Source organism: Rosa rugosa, chromosome 4 (assembly GCF_958449725.1).
Source record: "Rosa rugosa chromosome 4, drRosRugo1.1, whole genome shotgun sequence".
NCBI lineage: Eukaryota > Viridiplantae > Streptophyta > Magnoliopsida > Rosales > Rosaceae > Rosa > Rosa rugosa.
In genome coordinates this window covers 55556465-55569223 of record NC_084823.1, presented here as the reverse complement: position 1 = coordinate 55569223, position 12759 = coordinate 55556465, and the positions used below count along the sequence as shown (strand labels likewise).

The 12759-nt window shown below is 39.3% G+C and overlaps 1 protein-coding gene across 1 annotated transcript; it reads left to right on the top strand.

Moving 5' to 3' along the window:
• Positions 1–1607: 1607 nt before the first annotated feature.
• On the top strand, positions 1608–3533 carry LOC133745068 (uncharacterized). The gene has a single exon (XM_062173063.1). The coding sequence runs from the start codon at positions 1608–1610 to the stop codon at positions 3531–3533; it is 1926 nt and encodes a 641-aa protein (XP_062029047.1).
• Positions 3534–12759: the final 9226 nt, after the last annotated feature.

Genomic DNA, 12759 nt, shown 5'->3' with positions numbered 1-12759 from the left:
CAACTACGCAAACAGACAGTATTGAATGAGTAGCACTGCAGCAGTCACTTCTTAAATTAATTTTCGGTCCATATTTGCCTAAAAATCAAATATACATGACAACATACGAGTTCAAGAATTTCTGCATGGATATTTTTATTCTTCTCCATTAGAAGGTATTCCTAGTGAGACTAAATAAATACCATGAGGAAACCTATTAGAAATATTATTCGATTATATTGCCAAACTAGTTTGGTCACGAAGGCATCCAAACTCTCTTATGCAAATACATTCAGCAGTGTAGTTTCATGTTATGAACCGTTTGTCTTTTAAATTAACATATCACTGTAAAAAAAAAAAAAATCCAAATAAGAGTTAGTATAGGTTTGATGTATGTTGGCATTCCTAATACAAAAGCTAGAATCATAGGTCTACTAGAGTTATCAAGTGTAATCTGGAAGAGATATACGGTCATACAATGCTCCAGCTGACTCTTTGAAGCACTCCAGGTAAGAGCATATGCATTTGCATTTCATAAAGGTCAATCTACATGCATATGGGATTGCAATCTGTTCTGCAATCCCTGTCAGGTCAGGTTTCATTAAGGTCAATCTACATGATGGGATTGCAATCTGTTCTGCAATCCCTTTCAAGTCAGGTCGTTGGATGTTATTTATTCTTTTTCACGTTTTGTGCGTATACATTAGTTGGGTCGTAAAATGATATTTCTCTATATGATTTGATCTGTTAAGTCTTATCGTCTTTATTAAGAATAGAATCATGTTTATTTGTTGAATATCTTTTTATGATTTGTTCCTTCCATACTAGGAGTCAATTAGGTTTTGGAGTCTTTATTGTCCAAGGTTTTAGGGGGAGTCTGAGATATATATTCAACGTGTATGGTCATTCATTTGGTGACTTTGAGCCGAATAAGAATTGGTGCATCTATTGAGTCAAGATTTTTCATTTTGTTTTGTGAGAAACTGTGTGCTTCAGATTCGAGTCTATGAACTACTTGTTCCATGCTTAAGTAGATCATTGAGTCAAACACATCCATCATTCATTACATTCTTCACATCAAAGTGCTCTCGAGGTCAGTTGGAGTTGTTGATGTGCAAAGAAGATTGAAGGTCGAGGTCAGTGCCTATCAATCCTACCAGTGAGAGCAGTTCATCAGTGGAGAAGATTTACGAAGATGTGATCATACAGCCTTCTAGAATGTGTCTAGTAAGTATAGCCGAGGTCAGTGCTATTGGTTGTTTGTAAGAGAACTCGTATCTTTCCATTAAGTGAATTGGTTTTCACTAGGGCTTTAGAGAGTTAAGGCCCTGCAGTTGTTTTCCTCATTTTGAGGTTTTTACTGCGCAAACAATTCTGGTGTCTCTTGATCGCTGTGTGATTGTGTTTACCTTTCTTTTATGCACTTTATCTATACTGCTATATTCAGGGATTCATACCTGTGTTTATCCTTTAACGTTTCTTGCTGGAGTTTTTTGAATTAAGGAAAAGTTGTGGTTTCTATAGGGAAAGCCTATTTACCCCCCTCTAGGCTTTTTAGTTTCATCCCAATATTTTCAATTGGTATCAGAGCGGGTTACTAAGGTTTCTTAGTAAGATTCGTGGGAGGGATGGAACGAGATCGAGCCTTGGGTTCAATCAACAGTCCACCTTGGTTTGATGGGGAAGATTATTCCCAATGGAAAATTATGATGAGAGCATTTTTGTACTCTCAAGATGAAAATATGTGGAAGATTGTTGAGACAGGGTGGGTTCATCCAACCAAACCTGAAAATTCTAAGGCTACTGAGTCTTCGGGGGCCAAAATGATTCCTAAACCAAAGGAAGAGTGGAGTACGGAAGAGGTCCGTGATTGTAATCATGATTTTAAGGCTAGGAATAGTTTATTCACTGCCTTATCAAAAAAGGAAAGGGTTAGGATTAGTCATTGTGAGACTGCTAAGAAAGCTTGGGATCTTCTCCAGGTTACTTATGAGGGCAATAAGAGAGTTAGAGCACAAAAGCTTCAGAGGTTGGTCCTAGAATTTGAGAACATGACAATGGGGAATGATGAGTCAGTTGATGACTTTCATGCTAGACTTATCAATGTGACAAGTCAGTGTCATAGCTTAGGTGACCCATTTGAAGAACATCGTATTGTTAAGAAGTTCCTTAGATCTCTTCCACCTAGCTTTCAGTCCAAGCAAACAGCCATTGAGGAAGCTCAGGATATTGACACATATTCTCTAGATGAACTTGTAGGCAATCTCAAAACGTTTGAGATGAGAATTAAACCAGAAAAAAAGGAGAAAAATATAGCGTTTAACTCTGTCAAAAAGGAAGAAGATGCTAGCACTGAAGATTTGGATTACTTGACAAAACAGTTCAAGAAATTCTTTAAGTCTAGGAACTCCTCTGGTCAAGGGTCAAAAAGTGTTTCTGAGTCTAATTCAAAACAAGGTCAAGCTTCTGACAACTCCTATGGGAGGAACTCCAAAAATAGTAAATATCTCCAAAAGAAAAACTTTAGTGAAAAACCTAAATGTTTTGAGTGTGGTGGGATTGGTCATTTAGCGATTGATTGTGGAAACAAAAGGTACAACTCACGTGTGGGTAAAGCCTTAAGGTCCACTTGGAGTGATAGTGAGTTTGATACTCACTCTGAAAATGAAGAAGAGAACATTGCACTTACCTCAACTCTTCATAATGAATCATCTGATGAATCAGACGATGAGGAGCATTCAGATGAAGTGATGAATGGTAAGTACAAGGAGCTTTATGAAGCCTCTAGACAAATCCTTAAGAAAAATGAAAAATTGAGTGAAGAGATTGTTTTGATTAAGAGAGAGAAAACGGAGGTTGAAGAGAGATTGGAGTCTTGTGTAAAAAAATGGGAGGTTGAAAGGTCTGACTTCGTTAGTCAGATCAAGGTTTTAGAAGAAAATTTGAATGCTCAGGCCACTCTTGCTGGCTCACTTGCTTCTGAAAAATTAAACCTTGAGCTTGAGTTGAAAGAGTCTCAGCAAAAGTTTTCTAAATTCTCAATTGGGTCAGACAAAGTGTCTAGAATGATTGGGATGGGAAAATCTGAAGGTGACAAAAAAGGCATAGGTTTTAGTTCTGGTGAGAGCTCTAAATCTTTGAAATTTGTGAAGAGTTCAGGTTTCCTTCAACCTGAAAATGTCAATGATAGAAGAGGCAGAGAGTTCAGTTCTAGTGAGCATGATAGACGTTCAGATTTAGCAAAGAATTATGTTTTTCCTCAACTTGGATATCATTCTTTGTCTAGAAAGTTCACCCCTATTTGTCACCATTGTGGAACTCCAGGTCACATCAGACCTAAGTGTAACTATCTTCGGAGAAATGCACAAAGGGTCTGGACTCCTAGAAAGAGTAATCAAAACCTCTCTCTGCAGACAAAGTTGAAAGAACACTTGAGAGAAATTGGCAGGATTGCTCACTTGGTTTCAATCCCAGCGTCCTGTATGCCTCAGATGAAACAAATTTGGAAAAGAAAAGAATCTCATCACCCTACGTTTTCTCGTACAGGTGATTGAACTTCCCTCTGTGTTTTTGCATAGGTAACATGATCGATTTTTTTTTTTTTTGTGTCCATGTAGTGTAGATGCATAAGTAAGTGATTTGTTGTTTATTTATTTATTTATTTTAGGATTGCATATAGGACTTCAATCCTGAACAGGACTACATCATGTCTTTTAAGTTTTGTTTTTCTTAAAGAGTCTTTTCTAGCTAGCATGAGTTGTATGCATTCTATTTTTGAAAAAAAAAAAAAAAAGAAAAAAAAAAGTGTTGTTCATTAGTTCATCTTGCATTCATTTTTACTTTTTCTTGCATATTGCATTCGCATAGGGGGAGCTTGGTTCAAAGAAGTTTTAATGTTTCAATGGTGTATAATCCGCTGCACAATCTTGTTTCGTTATCCTTGTTTGATGGTCACTTGCTTGATGAAATTGGTTGCCATGATGTATTTTGTTGCTAACTAATTAGTTTTGTGTATCTTGGCTATGCTAATCTATACCATACTATGCTTCATGGGTGTTTTGTTTGTGAGTGTTGAAGTGATGCAGGTCCAACAAATGATAAATGACACTCAACTTGTAGATTAATCAGTCTCATGACCTTGTGAAGAAATCGATGATGAACAAGAGTTATAGAAATCAAGATCAAGAATGCCAGATAAGGGGACATGAAGAGGTCATAGATTACATGGTTATGAACAATTGGAGCAATGAGATATTTTGGAGGAAGCAAATGGTCAAAATTTATATGGTCATCCTCCAGGGAAGTAAACTATCTTATCATCTTGTGTGATAATCTGAGTCTCATTGATATAATGATGTCTCTAAGAATCCAGTTCAACATTCTTGCACAAAGCACATTGATATGAGAAAACATTTTATTTGTGACATGATTGAGAGAAATTTTCTGGAACTTGTGTTCGTGCCTTCTGAACATCAATTGATTGACCTTAGACAATGCTCGTGTTGAGTCACCTAGAAATGCTATTGGAGTGTCTTCTCAGGACTGATAGTCTGATACTCTCCCTCAATAGGTTCATCTGCATTTATAACTTCTGCATGTTCATTGTGTGCCTTCATTTAGATTAGACAAAAAAAAAAAAAAAATTAGTTTCAGTAGAATGCAATTGTCTCTACTAGGATTGCATGTGAGATTTCAATCCTGAAGTGCTTGGTGGAAAATTGATCTTAGATTGAGATCGTTGATTCTTGCTCTCCTTTTCGATCATGGGTCCAAGTTGCAGGGCACTATATGTTCTTCTTTCTACCTCAGGTTTTAGTCAAAGATTATGGCTGGTTCACTCTCCCACACTTTGCTATTCACTTGCACACTTAAGTCTTTTGTGGGGGTAACATCTTGTTCTAAGTGATCTGGGATTAGTCCTTCACCCACGGCGCATTTTTTGTTGTTAGTAATTCTATGCTCCTGTAATAAAATATATATATATATATATATATATACTCATTGCAATATGGAGCTTGGCCAGGCTATTTCTAAAGTAAACAGGCCTCGGTCGCGACGAACGATATGAGGATTGGGCAGAAACAGGAATGGCTTGGTCTCCCGGTGGTTTATCTTGTTGCTCTTAATCGACTCGAGTTGATGTGTCCTTTGGAGTGTCCTTGTTACACTTAGTGCCCTAAAACCAACTGGTTTGGGAGCCACTGACATAAGGCTCGCTACATGAGTCGCAGCACAAAAAAAAAAAAAAATGGTGTGGAAGGCTTCAAAAGAAAATATATGAGCCCACACGGTGATATAAGGAGGACTTGAGAAACGAAAAGTAGTGTTTGTCGGTGAACTCTAATTCTGGTTGATCCTAGGTTAAGTTGAAGCCCCATATTGACTTCTGATCACTTTACCACAAAGTTAAGAGGTGCTTTAGCCCCAGTTTGTGTCTAAATGCTTGTTGTTCAAGATTACTGTGTAGTGTTCCTTATGCTTGGCCCATTGTTGTCTTTGAGAAGTCATCAAATCACTTTCTCTAAATGCTATGCTTTTTCTTCCCTCTCACTTCTGCGACTAAAATTCTCACCTCATTGTGTGTTATCATGATCATGATCAATTTTTTTTTATTATTCATTATGTCCAGATGAATCGATTAAGGGGGAGTATGAGTACTACTTGTTACTTTTCACGTTTCTGGGTGATTCAAAATGAGTGTTGGATGAATGTTGATTGCATCTATATATGAATTGGGAGTTTTGGTATGGTTTCATGCCTCTTAATCAACATGTTCATGTTTCCTATGGCATCCTTCTCTCATGCGATAGTATTACATACGGTTCTTGTGGTTTATAGCTCAGAGTTTCCCATATGACCTCCACCTTGTTATTTTTTTTACCATCCATTGTTCATAGTCTTTCGCTGCATGAGGTGATGGTCATTCTATCATGTTGGTGCCCTTTGTCATTCCTAGACAAAAAGGGGGAGAAGTTGGGCTAATTTTATATGTTACATGCTTTTCACTGGTTTGTTTGTTAAAAGTGTTTCAGGAAGGATATATCATGCTTATGGAATAAGGAAGAATATCATGCCTTTGGAATTTGCTGTAACGATTGAGGGGGAGTATGACTCGTATAGGGTTGTTTTGTATAGGAATGCCAAAGGGGGAGATTGTTAGTATAGGTTTGATGTATGTTGGCATTCCTAATACAAAAGCTAGAATCATAGGTCTACTAGAGTTATCAAGTGTAATCTGGAAGAGATATACGGTCATACAATGCTCCAGCTGACTCTTTGAAGCACTCCAGGTAAGAGCATATGCATTTGCATTTCATAAAGGTCAATCTACATGCATATGGGATTGCAATCTGTTCTGCAATCCCTGTCAGGTCAGGTTTCATTAAGGTCAATCTACATGATGGGATTGCAATCTGTTCTGCAATCCCTTTCAAGTCAGGTCGTTGGATGTTATTTATTCTTTTTCACGTTTTGTGCGTATACATTAGTTGGGTCGTAAAAGGATATTTCTCTATATGATTTGATCTGTTAAGTCTTATCGTCTTTATTAAGAATAGAATCATGTTTATTTGTTGAATATCTTTTTATGATTTGTTCCTTCCATACTAGGAGTCAATTAGGTTTTGGAGTCTTTATTGTCCAAGGTTTTAGGGGGAGTCTGAGATATATATTCAACGTGTATGGTCATTCATTTGGTGACTTTGAGCCGAATAAGAATTGGTGCATCTATTGAGTCAAGATTTTTCATTTTGTTTTGTGAGAAACTGTGTGCTTCAGATTCGAGTCTATGAACTACTTGTTCCATGCTTAAGTAGATCATTGAGTCAAACACATCCATCATTCATTACATTCTTCACATCAAAGTGCTCTCGAGGTCAGTTGGAGTTGTTGATGTGCAAAGAAGATTGAAGGTCGAGGTCAGTGCCTATCAATCCTACCAGTGAGAGCAGTTCATCAGTGGAGAAGATTTACGAAGATGTGATCATACAGCCTTCTAGAATGTGTCTAGTAAGTATAGCCGAGGTCAGTGCTATTGGTTGTTTGTAAGAGAACTCGTATCTTTCCATTAAGTGAATTGGTTTTCACTAGGGCTTTAGAGAGTTAAGGCCCTGCAGTTGTTTTCCTCATTTTGAGGTTTTTACTGCGCAAACAATTCTGGTGTCTCTTGATCGCTGTGTGATTGTGTTTACCTTTCTTTTATGCACTTTATCTATACTGCTATATTCAGGGATTCATACCTGTGTTTATCCTTTAACGTTTCTTGCTGGAGTTTTTTGAATTAAGGAAAAGTTGTGGTTTCTATAGGGAAAGCCTATTTACCCCCCTCTAGGCTTTTTAGTTTCATCCCAATATTTTCAGATCTGTAATGGAAAATACAGGGAAGAGTTTGGAAGAGAGTATTTTCCGTCAATTTTTGCTGATATATAATCCGATACAACATTAATTCTTTTATTACGATAGATAGGAATGGGATTGCCAAAATTGAAACTGAAAGTGAGAGATAGGAATGTCCTCACAAGTTTCTGTTGCATGAAAGTGAGAGAAGAAAAGGAGTATGGGATCCACATCTCACAACCATGGTTAGGGAATTGAATATTGCCACCCAACTTGTTCATATCATATCCTAAAGGGTCATTATGATCACATTCCTTGGTGTGTTTCAATTCCACATATCATTTTAATAAAAATATCTTCTTCATTGAGACCTCCTACCTCTATATCAAAGAAAGGTGTCACCTTTACTTCTAAACGATGAAAAATTCATTGCCTTTAATGGAAAAACAACCCAGAATTGGTATTTTGGTTAAATGCAGGGGAGTTCTATATTTTGTTAATACCCTTTACACCTTTACCGTGTCAATAAAATGCTTTGCATTTTGATAAAGTCAAAGATGCACTCCCATGGTCGTCCGTAGTCTTGACCTTAAGAGGGATACGTTTCGTCCCAGGGATGATGACGAAGACGTGTTAATTGGCAGAAGTGTCTTACCTAAGTGCAATAGGCGCATTATTGTACTTAACACAATACAAGACCGGACACCTCATTTGTTATGAACTTGTTGGCTAGATGTAGCCCTGCGCCAACGCAACGTCATTGAACTGGTATAAAGACAATATTTCGTTACTTAAAATGTACGATAGATATGGGCTTGTTTTATCCCTACAGAGAGAAAAGAAATGACGGGAATTTGGGATCGGACCCCATAAGGCAAAACGCCAATTTCCTTAATGTAGCCGTCGTCGCCACTACCCATGGTGGTCGGCTTCCTACTCCTCCTCCCCTCCATCAAAATGACAACGATGTCTTGATGGGTTTTGCTGATGCAGGGTATCTCTCTGACCTTCACAAATGTCGCTCCCAAACGGGTTATGTCTTTACCATGGGAAGCACTGCGATATCTTGGAGGTTTACAAAATAGACCCTTGTTGCTACTTCATCAAATCATGTAGAGATTATTTCTCTACATGAAGCCGTGCGAGAATGCATATGGCTAAGGTCTGTAGTTAGACATATTCGAGGAACTTGTGGTTTGAAGTCTACCACAGATGAACCTATATGCATTTATGAAGATAATGCAGCTTGTATTGAGCAAATGAAATTAGGTTTCATCAAGGGCGACAACACCAAGCATATATCGCCTAAATTCTTTTACAATCAGCAACAACAAGCACTTCTAAATATTGAAGTGAATCAAATCCGATCAGAGGATAATGTAGCGGACTTATTTACTAAGTCGTTACCAAAATCTACCTTCGAGAAACATGTGAAGAGCATCGAATTAAGAAAGTTATCCGAACTCCCATGATTGTTGCAATCAGGGGGAGATATCGACATCAGGGGGAGGTATGATGTCTACATGTTCGATCTCGAAGAGTGAAGGACGTGTTGTGCTCTTTTTGTTCTTCGACCAGGGTTATTTTTGTCCCACTGGGTTTTTGTTACCTGGCAAGGTTTTTAGTGAGGCAACGATTAAAGCGTCATCACCAAGTTTGAGCGGCACAAGGGGGAGTGTTGAAGGATGTCGACATCATGTGTGCCTCTTCAAACTAGGGTTTAGTCTTAGAGTTGTAATAGGAGAAGGTTCTAGATCTAGACAAAACCGTGTTCTCCCAAGGTCCTTCATCTCAAACTCGGATTTCAGGTGTTCAGCGGTTTCCCTTAACTCTCAAGGGTTCCAATTATGTTTATCAACATAAACCGTGACAATTGCAAATCCAGAACTTGTCATGAAAACGCAGGGGCATAGTTCATCATATCCCTTCCCAATCAAGTAGTCACTTTAGTGAGCGTTTCACCCTCATTGCAAACGCGCTCCGTGGTCAAGAGCCACTTGATTTGGGTAAATGAAGTCCACAAGAACCTTCATTATATTCTGTATCTAGATCCCCATAGAGATACGTAGTGACCACATTCGTAAGCTGCATGTTCAGTTATTTGGAAACTACCAAACTGACAAGGTAGTGGAGTGCAATGACATCCATTACGAGAGAATATGTCTTCTCGTAGTCGATTCCAGGGCGTTTTGTGAGAAGCCTTACGCCATAAGGCGAGATTATCATCTATTTTTCTCATCACGCTATCTAACGAAGACCTATTAATGTCAACAGGTTTTATGTTAGGAGGTGTTGGCATCTCAGGCCCGAAATCCTTCCTCTTCGTTAGTGAATCCAATTCAACCTGGATCACATCTTTCCATTTAGGCCAATTTTCTCTATGTTGGCATTCTTCAACGGAGTAAGGTTCGATGTCATTGGTCTCAATAATTCTACGTCTTCATGTACACTAGTGTAATTCGTAGAGATCTCTATATTCTCAGGAGTTGGTTCTAACGTTGAGGCGTCCCCTAACGATGTCTCTTGGACATAACCACAATCCAGAATATTCTCATGAGACGGATTTTGAGTATCAATGATCAATGGATCAAGTTGTGCCAAAACTCGCTCTCTTCCTAGGGCGAGAATCCATCGAACCTATGGGTCTCCTACGCTCTCTAGCGGAACCCATGGCCTATGACGCCATTATGCCACCTTGTGGTGTCACCATACCACCATCCATGGTAGTGGTGCCGTACCCATCTCTTCTAGGTGGCGCCATGTCCTCTTGAGGGGACATCTATCCTTGCAGGCATGTTTGCAGCAGGTATATGTGATATCGTCATTTTTAGAGGATCAAGATGAGACATAGTGGGGACAGACCACGACAATTCCTGTCGTTCCTGTTGAACGTTGACGTTCTAATCTCCCCCTAACGACGGGAAGACTGTCTCATCAAAGTGACAATTCGCAAATCCAGCGAAAAAGAGATCGCATGTCAAGGGTTCTACATAGCGGACTTATAGTTGGAGACTTATGTCCAACACAAATATATATATGCATTCGTTGCAATGACTCATGTTGATGCGATGTGGCGGCGCAATTGGCACATAAACCGCACACTCAAATATGCATAAGTACGAGATTAGACTCGAACCCAGTCATAAGCTGTAACGCAAATAAAAGTTGAGTGGCTGCTATGAGTCGTAGACGAATTAGCATTGCTGCATGCGATATTGCATAACCCAAGAGGAAATATTGGTGCGCATTACCAAAGTCCGGACTACCATCGTAGTCTTTTAATGGTGGCTTTTCCGCGAGACCAATTGGGTGTGTACATGGGAATATGATACTTGATATCAATACCCAATGATATGCAATAGTCATCGAAAATTTGCGATGTAAACTCTCTAGCATTATCAAGTCAAATTGACTGAATGAGATGATCTGGGTAGTGAGCCCGTAGCCATATGTTCTGGGCTAGGAGTTCATCATAAGCAGCATTATGAGTGGATGATAGCGCGACACGTGACCAGCGTGTCCGCACATTAACCAACACCATAAAACATCTAAGCAGTCCGCAAGTTGGTTGAATCGATCCACAAAATCCCCTTGGATTCTATGTAAGAATGTAATTATTTCTTTAGTGTCCTTTGCATAGGATGGTCTTGATCCTAAAAAACAGGCTTTACAGAACGAAAGATTGGCCTTATAATCAACCAATGAAAGTTTTGGTTGAGCAAGAATGTCACAATTTACTTTGAGAAGTAGAGAGAGGAGCCAAGTCTCCATACATGGCGTCAATGCCATGTATTGGCCGCAGGGAGTAGGCAGTGCCGGCCATGTGTGGCCAGTCTTGCACAATCATGGCGCCATGAGGCGCATGTGCAGCTCCTCGAACCAATTATTGGTTCTTACTTCTTTTCGTTCTGAAAAATGGATGTCCGTGTGAAGTCTTTAATACACGGATCATCATGTCACGACCTGGGTGTCCCAAACGGTCATGCCAAAGCCTATATGTGTCAGAATCCCATAAGTCATCTCTCGTGACATGGTTGGATTCAATGACTCGAATAGTGGTTGCATACAACCCACTAGAGCGACACATAAGTTTCTCTAATACTCGTTTATGTCCGTAGTCATTAGAGGTGATGCAAAGGAACTCTTGTCCATTCTCACAATGTGTTTCCACATGAAAACCATTGGCTTTTATATCTTTCAAATAAAGTTCGAATTAAGGTATGTCCAAGACATTAAGTAAAAGAATCGACACTTTATTAATAGCCAATGATTACATCAAAGTTTCTTTAACCAAAGTCTAATCCAAAATGAAATCAAACTTAGACAGATTGTAGTCACTCAATCCGTTCTGTAACTCCAATCAAATATGACCAGGGAAGTAGAGAGAGATGTCGGTGGAGCGAGGCTCTCTTAAGTACCACTAATCTCAATCACTTTCCTAGACATCACACTTCATTGGATGCGCCACTTGAGAAAGAGTTAATACAAAATTGTCATTTATTGATTAAGGCATAATTGCCATTACATATTTCTTGGAAAAATAAAAGACTATTCGAAATAAAAATCTGCGGCATTGTGTCTTCATCGCCAGATTTAAAGTCTTTTTGAACTCGATGTCTTGATCACCATGATGCGGCTACCTTCTTATTAGGTACATTGCAAATTCGGGTCCATTGATCAGACGTTCCATATCAAATATAGACACCATAAAGAGGATTCTCCCTTGATTGAGGCGCATTGGCGCAATTTGCATGGTTCCTAGGACCAGTGGCGTTGGAAAGTGATGACCATGGCCAACATTCGCTCCATGGTTTCCAACCCTTCCTCCCTCAAAATCACAGCTCCTAAGGTCGCATGCTTGTCGCCTTGGGCGATTACCTTCCCGAGCATTTCGATCGTATATGACGTCGATGGCGACTTTCTCTAGCCATAGCCATGGGACGATGTTCTTGATGGCCATCTTGAGGCCTATCAATTTCTCTGTTCATAGCTTCAATAAGCTGTTGAAAACTTGTGATCCGTCTTGCATTTATATGAGTCTGAAATAAATCACAGGACCTCATAGCATAGATAGGGAAGGTATTGAGGGTTTTCTCAATCAATTGTTCTTCTGTGATCGTCTTGCCACAGAAGTGCATCATTGCTCTGATGCGGAGGGCTTCCGAATAGAATTGCATGACTGTGTCAAATTCAGAGAAGCGAAGATCTTTCCATTCTGCTTCTGTATTCGGAAGGATGGAGTCACGAACATTGCCATATCGTTCGCGAAGCGCTTGCCAAAGCTTTATAGCGCTATCCACATTTATGAACTCAAACTGGAGGTCACTATCCATGTGACGTTTCATGAAGGCAAGTGCCGTGGAAATATCTTTCTCAGTTTGAGGGTCTGGAGCTGTTTCTATAGGACAAAGCTCTTGGATTGTATGCAATAAGTCACGGGCAATA